The sequence below is a fragment of the Pholcus phalangioides genome, unplaced genomic scaffold (genome assembly GCF_987345545.1).
Source record: "Pholcus phalangioides strain wild (caught in Gottingen) unplaced genomic scaffold, Ppha-v1.0 ptg000013l_1, whole genome shotgun sequence".
Lineage (NCBI taxonomy): Eukaryota > Metazoa > Arthropoda > Arachnida > Araneae > Pholcidae > Pholcus > Pholcus phalangioides.
In genome coordinates this window covers 1,831,690-1,858,753 of record NW_028301606.1, presented here as the reverse complement: position 1 = coordinate 1,858,753, position 27,064 = coordinate 1,831,690, and the positions used below count along the sequence as shown (strand labels likewise).

The 27,064-nt window shown below is 37.2% G+C and overlaps 1 protein-coding gene across 1 annotated transcript in view; it reads left to right on the top strand.

Moving 5' to 3' along the window:
- Window positions 1–27,064, top strand: part of LOC149078461 (receptor-type tyrosine-protein phosphatase S-like) — an 83,383-nt gene that overhangs the window by 16,827 nt on the left and 39,492 nt on the right. Inside the window, exons 7-20 of the mRNA XM_089240564.1 lie at window positions 971–1,111; window positions 3,881–4,057; window positions 6,786–6,920; window positions 7,046–7,183; window positions 7,317–7,445; window positions 7,568–7,679; window positions 9,406–9,566; window positions 9,800–9,927; window positions 13,440–13,635; window positions 16,601–16,677; window positions 16,906–17,131; window positions 18,951–19,150; window positions 20,262–20,370; window positions 22,689–22,919. Of these exons, the coding sequence (XP_089096690.1) occupies window positions 971–1,111; window positions 3,881–4,057; window positions 6,786–6,920; window positions 7,046–7,183; window positions 7,317–7,445; window positions 7,568–7,679; window positions 9,406–9,566; window positions 9,800–9,927; window positions 13,440–13,635; window positions 16,601–16,677; window positions 16,906–17,131; window positions 18,951–19,150; window positions 20,262–20,370; window positions 22,689–22,919 (2,160 nt within the window). The remainder of the gene's footprint in view (window positions 1–970; window positions 1,112–3,880; window positions 4,058–6,785; window positions 6,921–7,045; window positions 7,184–7,316; window positions 7,446–7,567; window positions 7,680–9,405; window positions 9,567–9,799; window positions 9,928–13,439; window positions 13,636–16,600; window positions 16,678–16,905; window positions 17,132–18,950; window positions 19,151–20,261; window positions 20,371–22,688; window positions 22,920–27,064) is intronic.

The following is a 27,064-nucleotide window of genomic DNA, read 5'->3' as shown; positions in this document are numbered from 1 at the left end:
TTAAACTGTAAAAGTTTGATAAAAGATCTTTTACAAAAAATAAAAATCAATCAATAAGCCTATTAGTTATATTCGCTCGAATGTTCGAATGTAACCGATGCGCTTAATGGTTGAATTTTTGAAGTTTTATAAAAGAACTATTATCAAACTTTTATAGTGAAATCCCGGCCAAATGCCAAAATATATTTCATTAATTTTTTATCACCATAAAAAATACTTCAAATGAAATGTTTTGGTTAACACCTGCATATCTCCTTTCATTGTAAATGACCAGTTATCATTGTAAAAAGCATTAATATCCTGCTTTCTTTGGACATTCACGTGAATTTCGATTACTCAACCATATTTTCCAAGAATGTATTAACCACTTTACGATTAAGGACGTAATATTGCGTCCAAACGTCAGTGGAATGAATTCAAAAAAGTTCTCCCTGTTTCCTCTCCTTTCTCCTCATCATCACGAAGCTTTGTTGTAACCCTACGAAAAAAAAGTTCTGTTTACCTTCGTTTATTTCTATACTCCTATTGGTGATTTGTTTTCCACATGTGACGTATCCTTGTACTATATGCATGTAATAGCGAAAGAATACAAACAGGTAAGGTGAGGGCGAAAAGATAAATCTACTTCGTACGTACTCTCTTATCAACTTATCTATCATACTATTTTCCTTTCATTTGCTTTTCTTTCCTTCCTTTTCTTCTACCTTTTTTTCCTTCTCCTTCTCTTCGTTTTTTCTAACGTGCGGTTAGGTTAGGATAAGTAACCTTATACATATATCTCTGATTCGTCAAATAGAGATCATCTGAATTTCTTGCCAATAGCTTGTAAGCGAAGGGGTTGATATATTCGAACTACGTCTCTCATCGACTGATATTTCTTAACACTCTAACAGTTCATATTGCCTTTCTGCGAGTATGAAATATCGTTTTTTAATGTAAGGATGATAACTTCCTCTATTTTCATGCTTAGATTGCGAGCCTGGATGGTACGGTGCTGACTGTAAACAGCCCTGTCACTGTGCTCTTGGCGTAAGTTCTTGTCACAGAATTACTGGCGCTTGCGATGGAGGCTGTGCTAAAGGATGGAGGGGTGCATCTTGCGAAATTTATGGTTTGTACAATAAATTCTCTTCCCTAAAATTCATCAGAAATTTTTTTCTGTAGCAAGAAAGAGGTTTAAAATTAATTTTCAAATTTCAAATGAAGAAGAATTTTTAAACATAAATCCATATTTGGAGGGTTGAGAATCAAAGTGGTCTAAGGCAAAAGGGGTTTCCAACGTAGTGTGTCTCCCAGAACTTTTGGTGGGTATATGGCTTCTCTACGGAACCCTTGATGATAATGAGGCCGTTCCACGGAGAGCTCAAAACACATTTTTGAATATTTCTTGCTTTATGTGCAATTTGCTAATAACTGACAAAATTAAAAATTGCTGTAAATGTGGAAATAAAGGGTTGCTATAGATTTTGATTCGTAACCTTGACAAATATAAAGCAAAATATCATAATAAAATTTAGTAATGATACAGTCAATGAACAAATTTTTAGAAATCGTGTTTCAAACTCAAGTAAAATGTCAAAAATAGCATTCTTCGTTGAACGCATTAAAATTCTCATTCCCAAATTTGTTGTTTGTAAAAACACAACACTAAAGTAGGCATAATCTTGGCTCTGAGCATCATATAAACAGTACAAGGCCTGTATTTTGGAGTTATAATAAATGGGCTTTAATAAAAAGAAATTAAAAATTCTAAAAAATTAAAAATTTAAAAAAATTAAAATCGATGTTTTCTTCCAAAATCACGTTTTCAACGTAGTCGGATACCTTAAGAGCACAGACGTAAGCGGAAAGGGGAGATAATAAGGGAACCATGCCCCCAACCCTCTCACAAGCCAACCAAAAATTTAAAAAAGTTCAATATTTCCTTAATTTTAATTACAATTTTCTTAATTTAGTTTCAGATCACAGTGAACAAAAATATATTTCACGAAAAAATGTTCAAATGTGATCTGATGATCATGTTTCATTTAGAAAAATAAAATTTGGTAAGCTGGGATCGTAAAATATGGGTCATCATAATTTTCCAACAAAAACCTTGTCAGAAGTAGGCGTAATCACCGGTCCATTCAAATTCCGAAAAAATAGTTGACAAAACGTTAAACCTGACAAATATGTGAGATGAATGGCTAATTATATAATTTTTGAAATAATTACCATAATGTAATTTATATTTTGCAAACTCTGTGTGTGAAAAAAAAAATCAGTGTGTCCCTGCTGCCGTCTCACCAGCATCATAGCCCTAGGGCCTAATAAAAGGTGGGCTTAGTCACCACTTTTTTATCAGGAGTATACGCAGAATTTGACTTTTTGGAGGGGTACAAAAGACTTGGGGGGAAGGGCACAAAAATTGTCTTCCCGAGAAATTTTGAGTTACCACTCTGCAAAAAAGCATTAAAATTAAGAAAATATTGAAATTAAATTAAGAAAATTGTAATTAAAATTAAGGAAATATTGAACTTTTTTAAATTTTTGGTTGGCTTGTGAGAGGGTTGGGGGCATGGTTCCCTTATTATCTCCCCCTTCCGCTTACGTCTGTGCTCTTAAGGTATCCGACTACGTTGAAAACGTGATTTTGGAAGAAAACATCGATTTTAATTTTTAAAAATTTTCAACTTTTTTTTATTAAAGCCCATTTATTATAACTCCAAAATACAGGCCTTTGTATTGTTTATATGATGCTCAGAGCCAAAATTATGCCTACTTTAGTGTTGTGTTTTTGCAAACAAATTTGGGAATAAATATTTTAACGGAGAATTTTAACGCGTTTTTAACGAAGAATGCTATTTTCGACATTTTACTTGAGTTTGAAACACGATTTCTAAAAATCTATTCATTGACTGTATCATTACGAAATTTTAATATGACATTTTGCTTTATATTGTCAAGGTTACGAATCAAAATCTACGGCCTATCACATATTTGTCTAATTAGTGTTTTATAGACGATATGTAGACGGAAATTTCAAGAAATTCACACTTACATTAGCAGATTTGAATGTAACTTGTGAGCATGTCATACAATCCTTTAAATTTTGGTTAATAACCAGCACCATTGCTAGCCGAATGTACTGTGAATAGACCTGCTTCTTTGCTCACAGAATTTCGATATCTGTGCAGATTGACTACATAACATGCAACCCTATACAATATAGGGAATCGTTTTATGCGCAGCAAAAACTCTAGATACACGGCAGCATTATCAGGCTCTAAACGACAATTTTATTCTTCATGAAAATAATGGTCATAACCTTTTTAGTCACTCTTGTCTATAACCAACAAACGGGGTAAAAATAAAAACTTTATCAACCAAAACGCCTTCTTGAAAATAACTTAGTGTATACAGTCGAATCCCGTTTTAACGAATACCGTTATAGCGAAAATCTCGTTTTAACGAACACTTTTTTCGAACAAGGCCTAAGGGCGTGATTACACTATAAAAGTTTTCTAAAATTTCTTTAATAAAATTTGAAAAATTCAACCAATAAGATTATCGGTTTCATTTGCTCGAATGTAATGAGTTTATTGGTTGGATTTTTCAAGTTTTATAAAAGAGATTTTATCCAACTTTTATAGTGCAATCACGGCCTAAGGCACTTTCGACTCTGAAGTATTTTACAAACAGAAAAGTATTTCAAGCAAAACTGATGTTTTTGGGAGCTTTCAGGAAAGAGTTCATTGCTGTCAAAAAAAATTGCACTCCAAACTCATTGACTTAGGCCACTTTGATCCTCAGCCCCTAATTCTACTTTAAGAATAAGAAATTATTTTGGTGGAGGTGTTGTACCGTATTATAAATTTATTTTTCATATGTTTTCATTCAGATCCAACTGCTTCTGCTGGAATCGAGACCACTACAACGGCGTCCTGTCCGATAGGAAGTTACGGAGCACGATGCGAAAAAAAGTGTCACTGCTCTGGGAACGATCCCTGCGATATCGTATCTGGACACTGTCCTTCTGGGTGTGAGGATGGATGGAGCAAAGCTACTGCTTGCAGCGGTACACGCATTAGATTTCATTATTTTCTCCTATTTGTAACATACGGATTTTCACCATGAAAAATTGAGTGTGAAAGAGAAAAAAAGTCTGACGTTACCAAACAACTCGTTTTTTCCTGGAATATTTGGATTTTCTCATTCGTATAAACGTGAGCACATGACGTATACTACAACTCCGATTCAAAAATATTAGAATAACGTGAAAAGTTGTCGTTTTCTTCTCGTTAACAGACGAGAACCGAAAAAATAAACAATGGAAGTGAATGAAAAAATAATAGAATCGTTTAGAATAAATTGAACCTACCTGACGTTTGTTACGTGTTCAAAATTGCAATAACATATATATTTTTTTAAATATTTAAGATATTCAAAACATTAGAATAATCAGAAGAGAAACTTCAAAATACATTAGAATAATGGGAGGAATTTCTGATTGGATAAGTATCAGTGCCAAAATTTGAATAAATCACGCTATCGCGAAGCCGTTAGACGTAATGACAGGCTGCAAACTCTAGTTTTATTCAGTTGGGGGTCATTCAAATATTACGTCAGCATCGAGAGGGGGGGGGGAAAGGTTGCTTACGTAATCAACCACCCCTTTTTGAAGATATGAAATATTCTAAGCTGCTGACAGGGGCGGGGAGGGGGTCAAAAATGGCTGAAAAGCTGCTTACGTAATACTTGAATGGCCCTTTGTGTGTTGAAAATGGGTCGTCGAAAGAAAGATTTAACAGGTCTGAAAGTCCCTTTGGTAGTGAATCTAAAGTGCTTTCACGCCGCTCCCTACAAGCAAATAAATGAATGCTAGAGTACGATGTCGCAAACAAAGACAGATATGGGGTAACTGGAATAGGGTTCTTTTCAGTGAGAATCGTCATTTTCAGTGCCCCACGGTGTTCAAGGTATTCGCGTCTCAACCACGAAGCATTCAATGAGCAGTGCATGAAGCGGCCAGTGTAATCCTTTTAATTTTTTTTGAGCGGTGGGAGTGATGACGAGTTCAAATAACACCACCTATAGAACAAGGTCTCCGCACGAAGCTTGTGACGTCAGTGAAGAAGGCCATTTCACCTATTGCCTGTGACGTCACGAGCTTCGTACGGGGGGCCTTGTTCTATAGGTGGTGTTGGTTCAAACTGGCAAGAGCCCCAATGATTGATCTTGAGAGGAAATACATATGATCTCTGACCACATAGGCGTCAAAACAGAAGTGGTTGATGAATGGGAGGGTCTAAGCACGTTCACCTGTAGAGACAAACTAGATCATTGACGATAAGGACATATTAAGCGTGATTTACTCGGCTATAATCATGTTTATCATTTTAATTTCCCATTGGCTTAGATTATTTATGTTTTATCTATCCGTTATATGATTCCAGACTGACGATTGCTAATGTTTCAAGATGATTGTATCAATTTATTTTATATTTTGCTGCCTTCGTCTGGGGTGATTTGTGTTTGTTTCTTTTTGTAAATGTTTCTTATGTTTCTTTGATTTTAATAAAACTTTCCGGATTCATCCTTACTTCGGGAACGCTTCGATATCTCTCCAAGACAGGGAGCGTGGTGTGTCCGGTCTTCAAAGGTCAGTGCAATTTGCTACTTCCGTTATGGCAATACCTTCTAAAGCTTGCTCTAGAAGGTGTTGGTTATGGTATGGGGGTTGCATGAGCGTGAGGTCCCAGGGAGGCTTTGTATTTTGACCGGAGGAGTAAATTCCGATGTATATCGAGAAATTCTAGAATACTGCATGATACTATTGGATGAAGATTTATTGGATGTTGATTTCATCTTCCAACAAGACTGCATCTTCGCAAATTTCGAAATCGACCACTGCTTGACTCGAAGTAAAAAACAAATTAAATTGTTTCCTTGGCCATCAAATTCATCAGATTTGAGTCCCATTCATAAGTCGTCGAGAACAAACACCTCCAAAAGTCAAAAATAAACGTTTAATGAGTTTGAAGACGACGTGGGCAAGTATCGATAAAAACGATTGAAAAATCCACTCGATTTTTCCAATCTTCTTTTGCAAAATCGTTTACGAGAGGTTACTAAAGCTAAGGGAGATGCCACAAAATATTCAACATTTAATTGAATTCATTGTGAGTGATTTCTTATAAGTTTTGTAACATTATCGTAATTTCAAGGAAACAGTTATTTTCCGGATATTATGCTGAGGTGAGCTCGGAAAGAAAAGTCATCACGTCTCCGCCGGGACACGAACCCAGGCCCTCTTGCATACCGGGCAAGCAAGTCTCCCGGCGGAGACGCGAGGACTTTTCTTTCCGAGCTCACCTCAGCATAATATCCGGAAAATAACCGTTTCCTTGATATCTCTGGCTGAGAAAAAAAGCCATCTATATCTCTCTATTATCGTAATTTTTTAACCAAGTTGAAAATTATTGTAATTTTGTGATTTTTCCCAAATGCCAATTTTTTTTATAAATTTGTAAAGTTTCAACTTTCATTTATATGTTAAATTTTTCTGTAAAGTATGTAGAATCAGTCGAGGTAGTTTGGAAATTGTGGACGTTTTCATACAGATGGAAATAAAATCAATGTGTAAATTATGTAACGTGTTTTTCACGTTATTCTAATTTTTTGAATTGGAGCTACAGATTCATTCCCCAAAAGTTACCCCCCATTTGGAAAAAATTGTATCTCAAAGCTATTTTTCTAGTAGTTAATATAACCATACTTATATTCACTTATTTTATGTTCTTTAGTTTGCAGTCCTGGAAGATTTGGAGCCAACTGCGAGTTTCATTGCCACTGCTCTGGTGGTAGTCCATCGTGTGACAAGGATGGTTTCTGCCTGATGGGATGTGAAGCTGGCTGGGCAGGCTTCACTTGTCAACAAGGTCCTATCAAATTTATTTAATAGATTCTTGAGTATTTATATGTCCATTTATATTATGTAAAAAATAATGATATTTTAAATCTTATAATTTGAATAGCTTTTCTTTACGATTCTATCTAACTACAGAATGTACAGCCGGCAGATTTGGCCAAAATTGCGCGTCCACTTGTCATTGTCTTGCTGGATCGAGCACTTGTGATAGAATGAACGGGAACTGCAATGGAGATTGTGAGCCTGGGTTCATGGGCAAGGATTGCCAAATTCGTGAGTATTATGTAGATGTAAATTTTTTCATCTAAGGATGCAATATATGATGCATTTCGTGAATATTAAACTCAACAATTCCAGCGTTTAATCATCATAATTGAAATGTTTACTTGCGACCTATATTTCCCAGTGTGCCCTCGAAATTCTTATGGCATCAATTGCAAAGAGACCTGCTCCTGTTTTAATAACGGAAACTGTAATCGCATCGATGGGACTTGCACATGTGAAGGGAGATGGCGGGGACGTCACTGCAATGAAAGTGAGTTTTCCATGCTTAATTTTCCTCATCAAATCTGAAAAAAAGCCAGATTTAATCAATTAGCTTCAACTGTTTTTAGAAATTTAATTTCACTTTTAATTTGTCCTTTCCGTTGCCTGTAGGTGAGCCACAGATCGTAGCAGCTACCGACGAGGAAGTCAACACGGGCCAGTTCGTAGTAATTTCATGCACGGCGGATGCTGTTCCCGAGCCTGAAATGAACATATCTAGCTCGTAATAGAAGTTTTCAAAATGAAATAAAATAACTACACGTGGTATATTTTACTGGATATACAGGGTGTCCTGCAAGTACTAATTCGGCCCTTATCTCATCAACCGTTTGTCGTAGAGATATGAATCTAATTTAAAAAATTTTCAAAAAGCGTTCAAAAATTACCCTGTACCAGTTTTAAGAGTGAAAAAGAGTTCACTCTTTATGCTGTCCTTTCCCAACTTTTCTCGGTTTTTTGAATTCAAATATCTCTGCGAATATTGCAATTAAAAACATATGATCTCTTTTGATGGACCCAAAAAAGACAGGGTAACAACTTTCTGATTAAAAGTTAAAGAACAGGGGGGACCGTATACAAATTTAATTTTTTTATTTTGTGTCGCACTGTATTGTATTTTCGTTCTCAAAACTGGTATAGAGTAATTTTTGAATATATTTTGAGCATTTTTTAATTTAGGACCATATCTCTACAACAGGTTTTCAACCTTTTTTTTCAGTCGCGAGCACTGTCTGAATGAATGAACGCCAGAACTTTGCCACTGGACTTATCCCGTTGCCGAGATCTCTTCCAGCCTAGCTTCGTGGCAGAGTCTGGAACACTTTATTTTGTGTCAAAAAAAGCAAAAAAAAAAACATACAAACTTTTTTACAACATATTTTCCCCGGACAATTGGGTACTGCCGCGATTAACAAATTTTGTGGTGATTACAGACGAGATTGGATTAGGAGTTGGAGAAGTTTCGGGGTTTAGTTAAGATGAATGTACACATATTAGGATGGAGGTATGTTTTAAAAGCAATTGAGCGCCCCCCTTCCCCCATGCCATCTCATCTGTTATCTTACACTTGCCATATTATTTTATATACACAGGATACAAAAAGAAAAATAAATGAGAATCTTATTGTGAAATAATATATATATATATCCATCGGAGCGAGTCATCTCGCTTAACATCTTATTGGTGAGCAAATGGGTTTGATAACTTGCCTTGACTAGAAGCAAGCATCAGTTTTATTGGGTTGAGTTCACTCGCTCCGGTGGATTTAATGAAAATATACAAAATAAAAGTATTGTGTGGGGGGAATATATACAATTAGGGAGCACCCGTGGCATCTCGCTTAGCACCTTATTCGGTGAGCAACACGAATACGACAATATGAGTACGCACGTGTGTACACACGAGAAACACACACATATACACACATTTATATACATATATATAACTGCCAGGTCGAGTCGTCTCGCCCTAAACCTATTTTGGTGAGCAATGTGGGCTTGGTTTAAATGGGGGATTGTCTGTATCCATCATCAAAAGAAGAGCACCCTTACGGCAAGTTTGACGTACGAGTGCAATCAGGATGATTTCAGTCCTTGAATGCAATTTGTACAAGGTGGTTCGATTGGAACGTTAATTAAGTGTTCGCGAGCACGAAATCGGGCATGAGCATTGAGCATTCTGGGTGCTTCAGGGATTACTGTGGTGCTCGCGAGCAACGGGTTGAAGATGCCTGCTCTACAACAAACGGTTGACGAGATAAAAGCCGCATTAGCACTTACAGGACACAGTGTATAGTTATATATTAGTATCTTTGCGTCATAAAGACAGTAAAAAAATGCAGTGTGAATTCGTTCTTTTTTTTTCCCGGTAACTACGTGTACTTTGCGGGAATCGCATTTACAATATTTTTTTTTAATCGATATTTATATTCATTGTATTTTTCATTCTAGTGAATTTTTTGGGTTGAGTTTTGGCGTCCGGTCCTTGGAAAAAGATCAGTATCAAGCTCTGATGAAAGTGACTCCAGAGAAAGCCAACAAATATGAATTTTTTTGCTCCGCTAAAAATTTACATGGCTTTGATTTTAAAATTGTAACTCTTACAGTGATCGGTAAGTCTTGACATTTTGTTAATTGTTAATTACATTAAAGTTAAATTTTATCAGTGGCTTTCGTTGCACACATTTAGTTTTCTCCGACGGTGGTGAATAACTGCCATGAAATATGAAACAAAAATGCTAGTTTTATATATGAGTTGAATCTTGCGATAATTATGTTAGAAATTTCATGAATGTGTAGATCCAGAAAATAATACTTATTGAAAAGCGTAATTATTTGATCTTAGATCCTCCCAAACTACAAGATCCTCCGGAAATATTGAATTCGACTTCTGACACTTTGACGATCAAATGGAAGCCTTGGAATCACTCCCGAGATTTAGGTGGCAGAGAAGGCGATACCATCGAATACATGGTGCGTATAAAAAACCCGTTCTTCAAATTTACTTTCAATTTTGACGGACAAATATTGGAACAAATAACGATGAATTATATACACCTATTTACTTGCATATATGGGTGTGCATCTACAGCAGTGGTTCTCAACCTTTGGAAGCCGTGGCCCGGTTTGATTTATTTTTGAAAGTGGAAGACCCGGTCAAATACACGACTAATGAAAAATGAATGGGAGAAAATGAAAGGGCAGATCAATCGTGGTCCGTTATGAATGATGTCACGGCCCAGTATCGGCCCGGCGGTTGAGAAACACTGATTCTACAGGGTAGTAATTGACGTCCCATCCAATAATTACACACTTGATTCCTTGTGAAAAACTAATATGGAAAAGTATTTTCCGTTTCTTTTTGGGATGGGACGAATATTAAGGAAATTATAACATTTTGAAATTTTGTAACGTGTAATTTTTCTAACGGTCAGTTACGCATCAAACAACCAACGAAAGTAAATTTCTCCCTCAGCAGAGTGGGGGTTGCCACTTTTCAAAAATGAACTGAAATATTCCATTCTGTTAGAAGCCAGGTTCAATAGCCTTCTTTCCCGTTTTGCCGCTTTTTCGTCTTCGTGAAGAGTAATGTTATAACTTTGTTATTACGCGATAAATTCTCCCACTATATTGGCAAATTTATCTACAGATTTTTAAAGTGTAAGCCAAAAGATATCTATTTGAATTTTTTTTCCAAAATCAACACTTTTTTTTGCCAAAATGTGCTAATTTGTTCTTCTTCACTATCAAGTCAAATCTTTTGAGAAAAGGTGCATACAGTACATAGTGTTTACTGAACGATCGTTTTTATACGCTGTCGTTTTAATCGGACTACATGCTAATCAATAAAACAAGGCAATAATTTTTGAGTTATTTTAAAATTTCATCGTTACTTTAAAAAATTTATGCTTAAAAAACTTCAATGAATAATTTAAAAATGGTAGCTTGCGACGAAGGTGTAATTGATTGAAGCAATAAGTTACTATCAACGGTTCAACCAGAAACTCTATCAAACTAGTTATTTTATGAATTCACAAATTCAAAATAATTGGTGGTTTCGGATTTTTTCCATTGATTATTCATCGCGAGTCACATTTTCATATCAAATTCTACAAGTTGCAATGACGATTTTTCATTTCCTTGTGACTGCAATTAATATTTATCGAGCTGAAATGTTAATAAATTTTTACTTTACCTTTTTACAAGAAAGATTTTGGCGATTTCGAAATTTATTTCGGGCTATGATTCGCGCAGAACTAGGTCATTTTTTCAGATGAAGTTCCATTCGGCCGCGTATTTATAAAGGGGCGGTTGCCCCGTTCCCCTCTTAGCAGAGACGGACTTCAGTCTCTCGCCGTTGTAAGCAAATCTAATTTTGTGCCCCTATGAGATGCTTTTTTATACTTCGTTTCTTAATTCTTTTTCATGAAAAATCATGCCCTCCTTCCCCTTAACTCTCACGCATGTCCACACAAAATCGGTTTGCTTAATCTAAATTTCTCTTTAGGGGTTATACCATTGTTACCCAGTTTCAAAAACGCCAATGTGTATGTTCGGTGAATTTTGGCCGGATTATGAAGTGACGTAATCAATTTTCAAAGTGTTACCAATCATTAATTGTAATTAATGAGTAAAAATCAAAGAAACTGGAAACACTTTCCCATATTAGTTTTTCACAAGGAATAACGTGAGTGAAATTATTAGACGGTCGATAGTTGCCACCCAGTGTAACTGATAGAGGAGTATTTAGATATCCAAGAGATTCCGCGGTGTCCCACCAGAGTTATTGACAAATTGAATATCATGTACATTGCAGATCTTTCGCAAAAGCCATGTTGGGGGATTATCTAACACCGATCTCCCAATTACAAAGTCGGGTGCGGTAGTCCAGCTAGAAAAGATACTCGCCTGAAGTACCAAGGGGTGTCGCGAGTTGATACCTGGTTCGTGGTTCGTTATTGTGAGAAACTTTTCTGACACAGGCGTACACACACACACACGCACACAAAAACGGTGACATGACCATAGAAAAAGATTGCTATCGAAGGAAGCCGCACCAATTTCTCGGTGACTATAAAAAAAGGTTGCCGTTCGGAATATGCAATAAATTGTAGGTCCCGGTCTTATTAGCCCTCGGGTGCAGACAATGATTGTGGTGCGACAAAAATATGATTAAATGATCAATCAAAAAGTCTCTCTACTGAGAGCAATCAAGTCTACAACATTCAGAATTTATGCATAATATAATGGGCAAAATAATCTGCCAAATTATTTGCTTCCGAGCTCCGAAGACAGAAGACAGCGCTTCTTAAACATTAGGCACATTCCTCAGAAACAAACTTCACATCAGGTACAGAACACATAAACGACACATTCCGGTATGCCTCAATGTGTTAGAAATAAGTTCTCTGGAGAAATATATTTAGGAGATTCATGTGTGATTTGCTTAGTAGTGGTAGAGCCTTTCAGAATAATTTTGAGATACAGTAAAACCTCGTTAAGTCATCACTCCGGTTAAGACGTCGTTTTTCTTCGGTCCCGTCCAGCTTTCATAGATAACAATGTTCATAACCCTCGTTTACTCGTTGCTAATTTCGGCTAACTCATCGCTATAGAAAAATTTGAGAGAGAGGAATATATTATTTCAATGGCTCCCTTTAAAGAAAGAGCTTGTGATAACAGCATTGTCATATGTTCAAAAGTGACCACAAAAACCTTATTTACCAAATTACAACAGCTGGAGGAAGTCAATTTTCCAACTAAAAACTAAATTTATCGAAACGTTAGGGACTGTTTGACCTGTACCTGATTTCTGCATGGGCACCACTAATTTGGAGCTTCAAATTTAAACAATATCTTAGGGGGGGGGGGGAATAACTGGTTCTTAACCAAAGTTGAGGCATTTTAATGTCTGCTTTTCCCAGCCCAGGGCTCTTATGTCAAAAGTGAGCCCCGTATTCGAGATTACCTTGTAGCTGTATCATGAACTACTGATGAAGAATCCAAATCACAGAAATTAAATGACATGCATATGTAAAATTAATGTGCAATGTATGGAGTTCTGTTTTAGAGAAAGGCTAAATATCCTAACAGTTGTTCTGATTAGTTTAAATTAGAAATAACTAGTTTAAATCATAAATTTACCAGTGTATTTTACCATAATAAGTTAAATGTTAAAAACTGAAAAAAGTTAAAAAATTCCGTTTTTTTCTTTCGTAATCTATAAATTTTGTTAATATTGTAATTGTATATAATTCATATTTTAACAAATTTTATAATTACTTTGAATTTATACGCTTTTCACAATATTGCATATTAAAACTCGCGACGTTTCGTTTAAGCCGTCATAATTTTTCTATAACGTGAGTGACGACTTATCAAGATTTTACTACATAAAGTAAAAACAAAAATTTAATTCGGGGAAATTAGAAAAAAAATATTACATATATATTGATCTTTTTTCTTTTTATAACGTTTCGTTTCAGGTTGTTTATCGTGATTCAAACTTGCGAGGATCTTGGACAAACTACGGCTCGTGGCTGAATACTAACAATACAACAATTACAATACATTACCTGGCACCATACACAGAGTACGAAGTTGCTATCAGATGTCGAAGACCTGGGGTTGGTGGTGAAGGGGAGCCTAGCTCTGCGACTATCTCGAGAACCGAATGTGGAGGTGAGTACTTCTTGCGCTTGAATTTAGAGCCTAATACCATCGAACTTGGTTGTAACGACCTGGGTTGCAACGTGATAATTGTCTGTCCAAACTGATTCTCATATAGAATGATGTTATTGAACCTTGGTTATAACGTCGATCAAAACGCAACGACCTCGGATATAACGACACATTTTCGCCAATTTTGCTTCTGTTTTTACAATTTTTACCCTAATGAATTCCTTGAGTAAGAGCTAATCACACTGAGGCGCGTGCACGCACGCACAAAAATGTTTGGTTCTTGAGTTAAAAAAAATCTATGTTTGATGCTCCGACATGCTCATTCATACAGAATGTCCCACAATCGACTGACGGTCTTCAAATTGGGATAGCAAGAAACCAAACAAAGTGCCCCAACGAGGTGGCTGAAAAACGATGCCGGTAAAAATATAGATGTCGAATACATATGTAAACTATATCAAAAACACAGCAACCCATTAAGAGCGAGAAAAAAAACCAATAGTTATGATAAAATATAAATATACTGTCCATAAAAAAATATGGTTGTCTTATCTAAGTATGGATAGCTTCTCGATTTATTCCACGGTCTGCGGAGGTAAGCTATTCCACTTATTCACAACTATTAGAGAGAAAAACTCCCTATGACACACCACAACCTAGAATTGTCTCTTATCAATCGATACTGGTGTTCCCTTGTCGAAGCATTGATTGACGATGTATTAATAACTCGTGGTTCATTTTATCCGTCCCGTTGAAAATTTTAAACACTTCAATCATATCTTCCAATGTGAACATTTTCAAAAAATGCAGTTTTTCTCTTCATAGCTTAAGCCCCGTGGGCCATCAAGAGCACGCATGGCGTAGCTCTTCTCTGCACCTCTCCATCAAGTCTATGTCCCTCTGTAAGTATGGTCTCCAAAACCTGACGAAAAACCCCAGTCCAGGATGAACCAAGCCCCGGAAAAAGTGGAAGGATCACTTTAGAACCCAAAGAGACCTTTTTGGGAATGAAACCGAACATTCTCTCTCTGTAAACTTTTTTAACCACCGCTAAACAATGTTCAGAAAAATATCTCGGTAAATATTGTACTTAGAAACGTGGGATTAATTTTGTTGGCATCAGGAAAGACAGGGCAAAAACTTTTGTAATTGGGTTTTGAACCCAACTGGTACCACTGAACAATGTTCAGAAAACCTGAGCCGCTCGTCAATGAGAATTCCCAAATCGGTGACCCTAGTTGCATCCGGGATAGTGACACTATTCAATTCGTAAGAGAAACGTGGGTTGTTCGAGCCAAAATGAGCGACCATGCACTTGTCAATGCTGAACTTCATGCTCCATTTATTGGCCCATGTTCCAATCCTGTTCAATTGGATCTGAAGCAACTCCCTGCCATTTTGAGTCCCGAATACACCCCTTTAGCTTCACGTTTATGCCAACAATCCCATCGATACCCTGATGGAGTTTATCGATAAAAAGTGAAAAAAGTATGGGGCCAAGGACACTTCCTTGAGGAACTCCACTTGTGACGTCTGTCCAATCAGAGAACTCCCCGTTCACTATAAGCCGTTGTGATCTATCTCTCGACCACGGTTCAATCCAATTCCCCAATCCCAATCTCGTGTAAACACCTCAAGAGTTTACCATGTGACCCGATCTAATGCCTTCTGGAAATCAAGGTAAACAACATCTATATATTTGTCCTTACCCAAAGCGGCTTAATCACATGATCATAGAAGTAAAGGAAGTTAGTAACACATGACTTCCCTTCCTGAACCCATGCTGATTCTACGACAATACATTATTATCGTCTATCCACTTCACCAATTGCCTTTTGATAATAATTGCCAAAATTTTCGAGAGGGAGCTCGCCAAACTTACTGGACGATAATTGGACACAGCTTCTCTACTACCATTCTTAAATATCGGAACAACATTAGCAAGTTTCCAATCCCTTAGGACGATACCCTTATACAGAGCCATCTTAACCTATTCGCTGCCACAATCCCCATTTGGAGATTTTGGAATTTTACGTGCTTTACAACTTTTGTGCATATATATAATTTATCCGACCAAAAATTATAAAAAAAAATTGGCAGTTAATGGGTTAATGCATGGGCTCACTTTAGTACGGCCCGGGGGTCTCAAGTGCAGAGGGGGCTCATGAAAATGAGATCTGGTTGAATTTTTCAGAGTAAGCATGTTAATTAAGGATCCGGAAATTTCATCTCCGACATTTCGAATACCCTGACGGTGTGAGCGAAGTGACCGTATAGTGAGTAACTGACTGTGTGAATGATCAAGTGCTTTGGGGTGAGTGGCTATATGAGTGGGTGAGTGGCTATATGAGTGGGTGAGTGACTACATCAGTGACTAAGTGAGTGTTCGATTGACTGTATGAGTGACCGTATAAATGACCCAGTGAGTGAGAGCATGAGTGACCAAGTGAGTGTGCAATGGACTGTATGAGTGACCAGGTGAGTGTGCAATGGACTGTATGAGTGACCAGGTGAATGTGCAATTGACTGTATGAGTGGTGAGTGTGCAATTGATTGTATGAGTGGTGAGTGTGCAATTGATTGTATGAGTGGTGAGTGTGCAATTGATTGTATGAATGCCCAACTTATTTGATCATTCGCAGGGACACTCATACTGTCATTCACATGGCCACTCACTTGGTCGATCATACGGTAAGTTCAGGCAAAATGTTGGGGGAAGGGCAAAGTTTCCGTAAACCTGTTAATTGGTAGCCAGTCACTTCTAGCCATGTAGGGCCTCAGTAAAATCACTTCGTCCAGGGACCCATGATGCCCTTAAGACGACTTTGATTCTAACGACAAAATTTCACAGAATCTTCTATGTGGTTATAACCAAGTTCGACTGTACTTTGACCCAGATGTAATACGTGAATGTCAATTATATTCAAACACGCGAATGATATGTTTCTTTTTTCTTTATTTACAGATCCACCAGCGGATGCAATACCCGAGAGTTTCGTGCCTGATATTCTTTCGGTGGATTCTGTGCGTCTCATGTGGAGGGTAAAACCATATTAATCAAGCCCAAGTCATCAAAACCCTCTTCTGATGACTCTCAATCAATTGTTTTTAATATTAAATTTCTTGTTCTAATCAAATTTTCAATGAAATTAATTTTTAATGTTCAAAATAAATTTATGATTTTCATTTGACTATTTATTTTTCAGTTTTACCTTTGTGATTGATGCCTTTTAGCAAGTTTTTCATGTTATTCATTCTCTGAACTCACAGGGGCCGGCGGACTCTGCATTACATTGCAAACTAATGGGATACGACTTGATTTACTATGACGATAGTAAACCCGAGGATAAGAAGAATATATCGTTGGCTGCTACAACCGAATTCGAAGTGTATAGTTTGGCTTACGAAACGCTTTATACGTTCCGACTTTATCCAATAACTGCAATGGGCATTTCGAAGTACTTTGCCGAGTTCAACTTTCGAACTGCTAGTCCAGGTAAATAATATAACTTTTCATAATTTCATTTTTTCATTAAATAAGTCTCATCAAGAAAAATGACCAGCGGTAACAATATTTTTCTTAGAAACGTCGCAATTTTTTGCACTTTGCAGCTTCGTACAGGGCGTCCCATAAACTCGCAAATAGCTCAAAAATTCATAAATTTTTTGAAGGAATTTGTCTATTTGAATGCGGTTTGAGAAGAAAGTTATTATCATGAAGGGGGACGTTTTTTTTTTTTAAACTGGAAAAAATTAGTTCAAATTTTTATCGATAGAGAGCGCTGCACGAAAGCAAATCTGTCGCAATATGAAAAAATCCTAGTCTTATAAATTGCGGAATGTACGATTGAGAGCTCATTTCTGAATTTCCCAGTTACTGACGCTTACACAAGGTTTTCATTGTGACAGACAGTGGTGGATAAAAATTCGTGAAGTTGGTTAACCTGAGCAATGAATCCACGATTGAGGTTTTAAGAACGTTTCGGACACGGAAAATATAGAAAGGTTCAGGACCAATCACTCCTGTTGGACTGCCGTGCAGCGCTTCTTATCGACATAAAAATTGAACTATTTCTTTTTTTCTGTACTAAAGAAAATCTCCCTTCGTGAGAATAACTTTTGATCAAACCGCATTCAAATATACCAATTCCTTCAATTTGCATGAATTTTTTAAAATATTTAAACTGTATTTCAAATATCAATTCGCGATAAGTCTAACTCCGATAACTCGAATATCTGTTTTAGTCGACGTTTTCACTCGTCCCTAGAACTTTTTCCGTATTTTAGTGTTAAAAATTTCCCTTAACTCGAAGTGTTTTTCCTTCAAGTTGAAGTTTTTGAGAATGAGAGAGAAATTTAAAAAAATAGCATTAAGCAACGGAACTCTCTCTCTCTCTCTCTCTCTTAGCATTTCAGCCATAGAATTTAGCATTTAGGAATGGTTATTTAGCATTTAGCAATACAGTTTGGCTTTTAGTAATAGAATTTAGCTTTTAGTAATAGAATTTAGCTTTTAGTAATGGAATTTAACATTTAGAAATGCAATTTAGCATTGCGGAATAGAATTTAGCAGTTGCATTTTTCTGCCTGCAAAAAGTGGATGAATTAAGAAATAAAAATATAGAGGGAGACAGTCAAAATCACTGTGATTTTTGACAGAAAATAAATCTTGCATCCACTTTCTTTATAATTCATTCCATTTATACGCGTATCATATATAAATGTTCCTCTTCCGTTTCCATAATATTCTCATTAAAAAATAAAATATAGTGTAAAATTGGAATAATTTTTTTCTTTCAAATTTATTCATCCCTAATAGTTTGACATGTTTCACTAATACGATATTCGTAAATAGCACTGTTATTTTAATAAGTCTTTCAGTTCTCTCTCTGAAATCGGATTTTCCCTCCGCACATTCGACTTACCGAGATTTGACTGTACTTATTTTTTAGATTTTTAAACTTCATCATCCACAGATAAGACAAATATTTTTAGATTAAAACAAAATCTTCCATTCAGCTTCCTTAAAATTATGGGTATGCGTGTTTCCTAGTGTCGTTATCTTAGAAGTTTGTAATTTATTTAAAATCTTTCTGTAATTTAAATCATTTTTATTTCGTTTTTGTTGTGCGCATTGAATCTTCATTTTTTACCGCATTGGCTTGTGAATTAAATACTAGAAATTTCATTGATATCATTCGCACTTGTTGTGCTCGCGTTATTTTTTTAATAACGTTATAATTTTATGCCCACAGTTATAAATTTATGCCATTTAAAGTAAATGACTTTCAAATACTTTTTTAATTCGTATTTAGTCCCGGGTGCTGTTCGTGATCTCTCTTATGAGGCGAGTGAGGAGTCTGTGACAGTGTCGTGGAAGGATCCTGCGTTGTTGTACGGTACCATCAGGGAGTATGTGATCACTTACAAACTTACCGACAAGGGACAGTGTGGAGAAGACATTGATGATGATCATCTGACAGCTCCGCAATCTACATCTACCGATCACAATGAGGTGAGTTGGAGTACAAACTACGGCAGTGAGCAAAGGCGCATTTATGGTTTTTTACCGCCTGTGGGCTACACGAATTTTGCCGCTCTTCTCTCATTCTAGTCTAATTTTCTTGACTACTCTTTCCTCGAATTCGCCGCCCTGTGCTCGGCCTCTTCCCCACTCCTGCAAGTACATAGTACACCTGTGTCTCCAAGTCACTATTTTGGTCTCTCCCATGCTCATATACTCTCTAAGTCACTCTTTTAGTCATTCGCATGCTTGAACACTGTTTTGGTCACTCACATGCTTGCATACTGTTTTGGTCAATTACATAATTGCACACACTGTATGTCACTCTTTTGGCCGCTCAATGACATGGTTCTTTGCTTTATACACCACTCTTTTGATCATTTACACCTTTACACATGCATTGGGTCATTCTTTTGGCCATTCACATGCTTACACATGCATTAGGTCACTCACTGACCCGTTCCCTGGCCCTGTAGGTCACTCTTTTGTTGATTCACATGCTTGCTCACGCTCCAAGTCAATCTTTTGCCAACTCATGTGCAATTTCTCTAGGTCACTCTTTTTGTGACTTACTGACCTAGTCCTTTACTGTCTTGGCAGCAGGACCGTCTTAGAGTATCAAAGCCCACCCCCTCCCCCGCGGGCAAAGCGATACTTTTGAGGCCCTACCTGTTTAGAAATGTTTATCCATAACCTATTATACGCTTATTCTCGAAAATTTTTACGGGAACTCATTTTTTTATGAAACCCCCTGCTTTGGGGAAGGAGGGGGTCATACCTAGATAAGCCCATGCTTTAAAATGGCACTGCAGATTTATTAAGGTTTATACAAATTTTGCCGCCTTAATCAAATTCTACTAATTTTCTCGGCTATTCATTTCTCAAATATACCGCCCCCTGAACTTGCCACCCTGGGTTATAGCCATCTAAGCCCCTCCCCCCCCTCCCCACAAATACGCCAATGGTAGTGAGATAGCCTGAGATAGAGATGTAGATGCGTTATTTATGCGAACATTGACACATGAAAAAAATTATACTTATTTTTTAGTCTTATTTAATTTTGATATATCTGAATTAGGTTTTCTCTTTGTTCATTGACTAGATAACATTGATTTTGTTGCCGTACTCAACTTATTTTATAACAGTGGCTGCTAAGACTGCAGCAGGAGAAGGCGAATCATCATCGTTGTCTGTGGTTACTTTAGAAACAGGTTAGATTTTTATTAAATGAGGTTTTTCGCATAGACGTCATGATATTCAGCATCACTTTGAGTACAAGCACAAGATAATCTCCATAAAGAATTCATGTTTAAAGTACCATTTTTACTGTGGAAAAGCGAAAATTAAGTTTTCTTCCACGTCAATAATTTTGGAAACTGAATTGAATTCGTATTTTTCAAAATATTGAATTTACTTAGGGATAGAAGTCGAGAAAAATTAGGTATAAAATTATAATGCAGAGCTTACTTTTGAGTTGGATGTACATGTAATACCATTGATTTCAACTTTTTGTTTATAAGTCCAGTATATAAATGAAAATTCATGTTTCTGTATTATCTTTTAATATTCAACTGCATCTCTCTCTCTCTCTCGATTCGCATTTTTTCCAGAAGCCAGTTAATTTATTCCGTACTCAACTCATTCAATTCAGTTTTATTCAAATCCCTTGTTTCATAAGAATACATTAGGGGTCATTCAAGTATTACGTCAGCATCGAGGGAGGGGGGGGGGGTTTCGGATTTGCTGACTTTTGATGACAAGTGGGGAAGGGGTTTGAAGTTTGCTTAAGTCATCAACAACCCCTTTTTTCAAGATATGAAATATTCTAAGCTCCTGACGAAATTTTGCTGACGGGGGGAGGGGGCCGTGCATCAGTGTTTTGCTGACAAGGGGGAGAGGGTCAAAATGGCTGAAAATTTGCTTACGTAATACTTGAATGGCCCCTTAGCTGAAATCCCTTACATGCCAAATCTATTCCGCTGATGAAGATTACGTGATTGTAATTTGCAAATTCCCACGTGTAATAATCCACCACGTGCCGGACACATTCTTACACATTCATTCTTTAAAAAAAACGCAGAACATTGGAAATCTTTGTCTCATTCGTAAGGGCACCGTAAGCATTTTGAAACACAAAGCAAAATTAATGCTATAAATCATCTTATACTTGGATTAAAAACTTTTGATAAGATTTTTTTACAAATTTCAAAAGTTGGAGATGTTTTAAGGAGTTTCATACCTTTCAACGTGCTGAAAAACTATGCTTTAATAAAGTGTTTTCCAAAGTGGGCAATATTGCCCCCCGGGGAGATGGAAGGATACGGGGAGGGGGGCGGCAGAAGCTATGGATTTAATATATGATCCTATAGGCTGACTTTAATTGAGGCGAAGAGAAGAAAAATTTTCTGAAGAAGGGGGGCAGAAGTTTGGGAAACTATGCTCTAATAAAAATGCCATTAAAAATACTACACGAGTGTATTTATACTACGAGTGTAAATACTACACAAAATTAAGAGAATTAGCCCATAAGTCGAATTTCTGTAAAACTAATAGATCGATTTTAATGAAATTTAGTACGAATACACAATTATAACAGAGAAAGAGATGCACCATACAAAAGTCATAGTACGCACGCATGATTGTCAGTAAGCTCGTCATTACAGGAATGTCCAAAATCCTCTTCGCGAGATCGAACCGAAAATAAGTCCAATATGGAATATGGTCCTCTTTCACAGTCAGACAGATTGCACACGGCATACTGGATACCAGGATGCCTAATTTTTCTTAAATTAAAAAAAAAAAAAACCCCATTAAAAACTGCTTGCTCTCAGGATAAAATACCATGACATCAATGTAATTCAATAAAAATTTATTCAAAATAAGGAAAACTGTTCAATTCATGAAACGAAGCAAAAGTTTGAGTGGTTATTAACTTATTTAAAATTAATTATATATTATTCATAATATATTATTTATAATTATTGAATCTTCTTTAAGATTAAATTTTAAGTTTTTGAAATTTAAAATTGATTGAAAAGATTGAGTCAATGGAATCTTTGCTTCATTTCATGAATTAAACAGTTTCCTTTATTGAATCAATTTTATTCAATTACATTGTAATGCTATTTTATCATGCGTGCAAGCGGTTTTTAATGCTTTTTTGTTGTTGAAAATTTACAAAAAATTAAGTTTCCAAGATATGATGAATTTTATACCAGTATAAAATAGCACACGCAATAAAAAACAACTGTAAAAAATTTGAAATAAATCAATGGTTAAATAGTATTTGTAATGATATTTCTATTACACAAGCAAAGTTTTTCATCATGTTAAAAGGTACGAGACCTCTTAAACTATCATTTCATAAACTCTGAAAAACGAGGAAGTGTATAGTTAACACCACGCAAGAATTACGTCATCATTTTTGTAAAAAAGATGCTCTACAAAGGCCTTCAAAAATAATCTGTACTTCACATAAGTGCCTACTATGTACTGAATATGTATAAATGTCGTGTGTATTGTTTTACAGCCCCCGATTCTGGTCCGACAAACTTGAGAGTTGAAGAAATAACACAAACGTCTATTGATATCTTCTGGGATCCAATCCCATGCCAGTTCGCTAATGGTTTGATCACCGAGTACGAGTACTCACTAATGGCATCCGAGTTCTTGGGATCGGATGATTTGCCTGGTTTTAAGAGGAAAGCCAAAAGAAAATCGGACGTTGATATAGGCTTATCATTTTCCAAAAAAGTGAAAGGTTGGTACTAGTCATGTACATGTAAAAAAATGTTGTTCAATATTTCTACTTATATAAACAGGGTGAAAACTTGTGCAAGTTCGTTTTAACTCAAATAACTCGTTAACGATTGGCTATAGAAACACTTTTTTTCAGAAAAAAATATTTAAATTACGGGCCAATATTAGATGTTTTGACGGGCCAATTCATTCATTTTACCAAGGGTTGTACAGGAACTAAGATACAAAATTTAATTTTTTACATGGTCCCCCCCCCCCTGTTCTCTAACTTCCAATTAGAGAAATGTTGCACTGTCTCTTGTGAGCCCTCCATGTTTCTAAGTGCAATATTTGTTGAGATATTTTAATCCAAACTCACTGAAAATGAAAGAAAGAACAACATACGAACGACGAGATTGTCCGTTGGATTATGCGGTTCTTTACCTCATTTTCAGCGACTTTGAATTAAAATATCTCAGCGAATATTGCATTTAGAAATATGTAATTTGTTTGTTTGATCCCAAGAAACACAGGACAACATTTCTCTAACTGGAAGTTAGAGGCTAGCGGAACCCATATAAAAAGAATTGAATTTGGTATCTCGGTAGATAGAAGGACCTTAGTACAACAAATTACACATTACTAAGATGTGTGGGCACATTATTTAAATACTTTTTCTAATTGAAAATATGTTTCTATAGCGAAGGATTTACGAGTTATATTTGAGGTGAAATGAACTTTTCAATCTTGCCTTATTTAATTAGATACGTACTAAACACTTCGGGTTTTTCATTTTCAGTCTCAAAACGTCAGTAGTTTACAACCCGGAGTTTTCGACTATACAGGGTGTCCTATAAGTCTTAATTCGACCTTTATCTCATCAACTGTTCGTCGAAGAAGTATGGCTTTAATTTAAGAAATGCTCAAAATGTGTTCAACTAGTTTCGTGAGTGAAAATTCAGTGTCATAAAACAACAAAAAAATGTTTATACGGTCCCGATCCTGTAACTTCCAATTGGAAAGTTGTTGTCCTGCGTCTCTTGGGCAAACAAAATTCGATGTTTTTAAGTGCAATATTCGCTGAGATAATTAAATTCAAAGATCTGAGAAAAGAGTTGGGGGGGGGGGAAACAGCATTACTAATGGCAACGCTTAATTCCCTCATTTATGCTGTTCTTATATAGCCAACTTTTCTCTGATTTTTGAATTCAATTATCTCAGTGAATATTGAATATTGAATTTTTTTTGTTGGCCTCAAGAGAAACAGGACAATAACTTTCTAATTGGAAGCTAGAGGACGGGGGAGCGAATACAGAAATAGTTTTTTTATTTTGCGACGCACTGTATTTTCACTCTGGAAACTGGCACAGGGAGTCATTTTTTGAACACATTTTAAACATTTTCTAAGTTAGAATCTCTACGGCGAACGGTTGCTGAGATGAAGGCGGAATTAGGACTTACACGGGACACCCTGCATACATATAGATAAGCCACAAGGTCGAAATGTTTGACGGACTCAAAGAAACATCCCTTGTTAGCTTCCACCTTGAACTTCAAGGACTCTTCAAGAGACCTTTCAAGTAAATTTGTAAAAAAAAAGAAACGAAAACTGATAATAATGGTCCCCGCCAGATCCCACGGACCCGGGTAATTTGATTTTTGTCGAAAAATATGAGGGGAAAATCACGCATACTCTTTAAATCCTGAAAATGTTGGCAATGGACCTGGAAAATCATTACGGAATACAAAAATTAAAAAACAAATCCCCAGGAGGTGGAAAATGTTTTATCAAAATGAAAAACATCCACGAAACAGGGCTTTTTCCGTAGACCGACGTATGATTAGCTGCCGGCCGCGGGCTGTTCAAATTCTTCCGCCCTTCTTCAGATCTACTTTAATCTTTTTGACCACCAATCACCAAAATTTACCACCCTTCCGAACTTGCTGAACTGAGATATATTCCACTTGCTTCGCGCCCCCCCCCCCGTAAATACACCTTCAGATAATGCCGAAATTACTTGCAGTTTTTTAAGAATGTAATGGATCCCAGCAGAGACGTATTGACAGGAAAGTAAGCGCGGATCCAGACTAGGGCGATGCCAACGATTGCCCCTTTCAAGAAACGAATGATATAAAAAATTATCGATTATGAGAAATACGGGACGATCCAACGAAACTGCAAAATAAGTCGCTTCCCCACTGAATCATCTTCTTGGCCCTGCACCTGCTAAGCGGGCTATAGCCCAGTGCAGCAAGTTCAAAATTGAATTCCGCGGAATGGGTAGTCTCGAGGATTAGATTGAACAGGAAACGGGTGACGAAATATTGATGCATAGGCCACAGCCGACAAAAACTAGATGCCGTCTCTATTTCAATGCCAAATGTGCTTAGCTTACATGTTGATTTAACATCGATACATTATCGCACCAACCTCTCGATGAGTATAAAAACAAGCCTGCCGTTCGGAATCGGCAATAAATTGTAGGTCCCGGTCTAATTAGCCCTCGTGCGCAGAAAATGACCGTGGTGCGACAAAAATGATCAATGATCGTTATACCGTATACAAGAATGTGTTGACATTACTAGAGTATGGAAGACAGGACTCTAGCTGGGGTGTGTCCGGGACGATGCGGCCGGGGTCCGCAAAAAAGATCCCAGCCTTAGACTGGAATATCTATAGGTTCTCTATAGTACGTAGGCTCTGCTATAGTACGGGGGTGGGGTTATGTTATATTGCGTCTCTACACTAGTATTCTTTGGTAGAATCAGAATGAAATTTGAGATGGAACAGTATAGATAAGTTTTGATTTGTAATGTGTTCCGGATCTCTCTCTCCCCGAGCATTTCTCAACGCATTCCATTTTCAGATCAACTCTCATTCCCAATAGAAAAGGTGGAGCGTCATCAGTGAAGGAGAGAGAGGATTCGGCAACCAGAGACCAGACTGTAATTGGTATCCTCCAGCTTGTCCTCTATGAGTAGAATGACTTCTTCGGGTTGATTCGCGTCACCATTCGAATATTCTAATTCCAACGTACAGAAACAAGCAGGGTCGATACTTTATGTTACTCGTCAAAATTAAATTGGGATTTTTAGCTGTAGAGGCCTATAGATGCAAGACATTTAAATGTTCAACATGGACGGAAACGCGAAGAGAATAGGGAAAAAAAAGCACCATTTTCCACACCACCCAAGAGGTATGGTGCCAGGCGCGTTAACCCCTTTCCGTACGGCGGGTTTCCCACGTAGGCCTATTTCCGTCTTCATCCTGCGCATCCGATCGAAGCTCTTCTCTCGACGGGCACCAAAGCAACAGCAACCGCAATGTTGGTTGCGTGCTCTGGTAGAGGGCCTCACCCGTACACCACGTTTCGGCCGAGCCCCAGATCCGGTTAAGATCCTACGGCTCGGCCCAACGATGGAAAGAAGCCTTTCGACACGGGCTGCTTCCTCTGCCTCGGCTCCCTTGCTTGTCGACCATCCCGCCCGAGAGTGACATGTCAACCAGCTACTCTATTGCAAGGGGGCCGGTTCGACCAATCTCTACGTGGCAAGGATGGGACAGGAAAAAGCCGTGGGCGCTCTACAGAGGGGATGGATAAGAATGAAGAAGCAAATTGGAAACACAGTATTTCCAAATGAAAAACAACAATAATACATTGTTGAAGAAGTTGGTTCTACTAGCTTCAACAATGGAGTTCTCATTACGCTATTTCAAACATAGGAAAATAATATAGAAGGGACTTAACATGTTACGCATATCGGGAAAGATTGATTTTCTGAATTAAACACGTGTAAATATGCTTGTATAAAATACTAGACATTTTCTCACCATTCTTCCTAAATGCCCTGTTTTCGGTCATCGGCTACTTCACCAAACACATCACTGTACTGCAATTTACTGCCGTTGATGAGTTGGGTTGGAAATCGGGGCCGGCACAACTGGGCAATCGTGTCCCAGCTTCAAAGCTCAGGTATTTCGCAAGCAGTTGCCTAAATGGTTTTCATTGCGCTGCCTCGCGACAGTTGCTCATACGGCGCAGCTTTTGCCCTCCTTCGAGTAACGTTCGCAGATGTTGTGGGCAGTTGGGTGGTGTGCTCCCAGGTGAGCCCACATTGCTCGATTCGGCCCTTAAAGGCATGGCAAGTCTTACATCACCACATCGA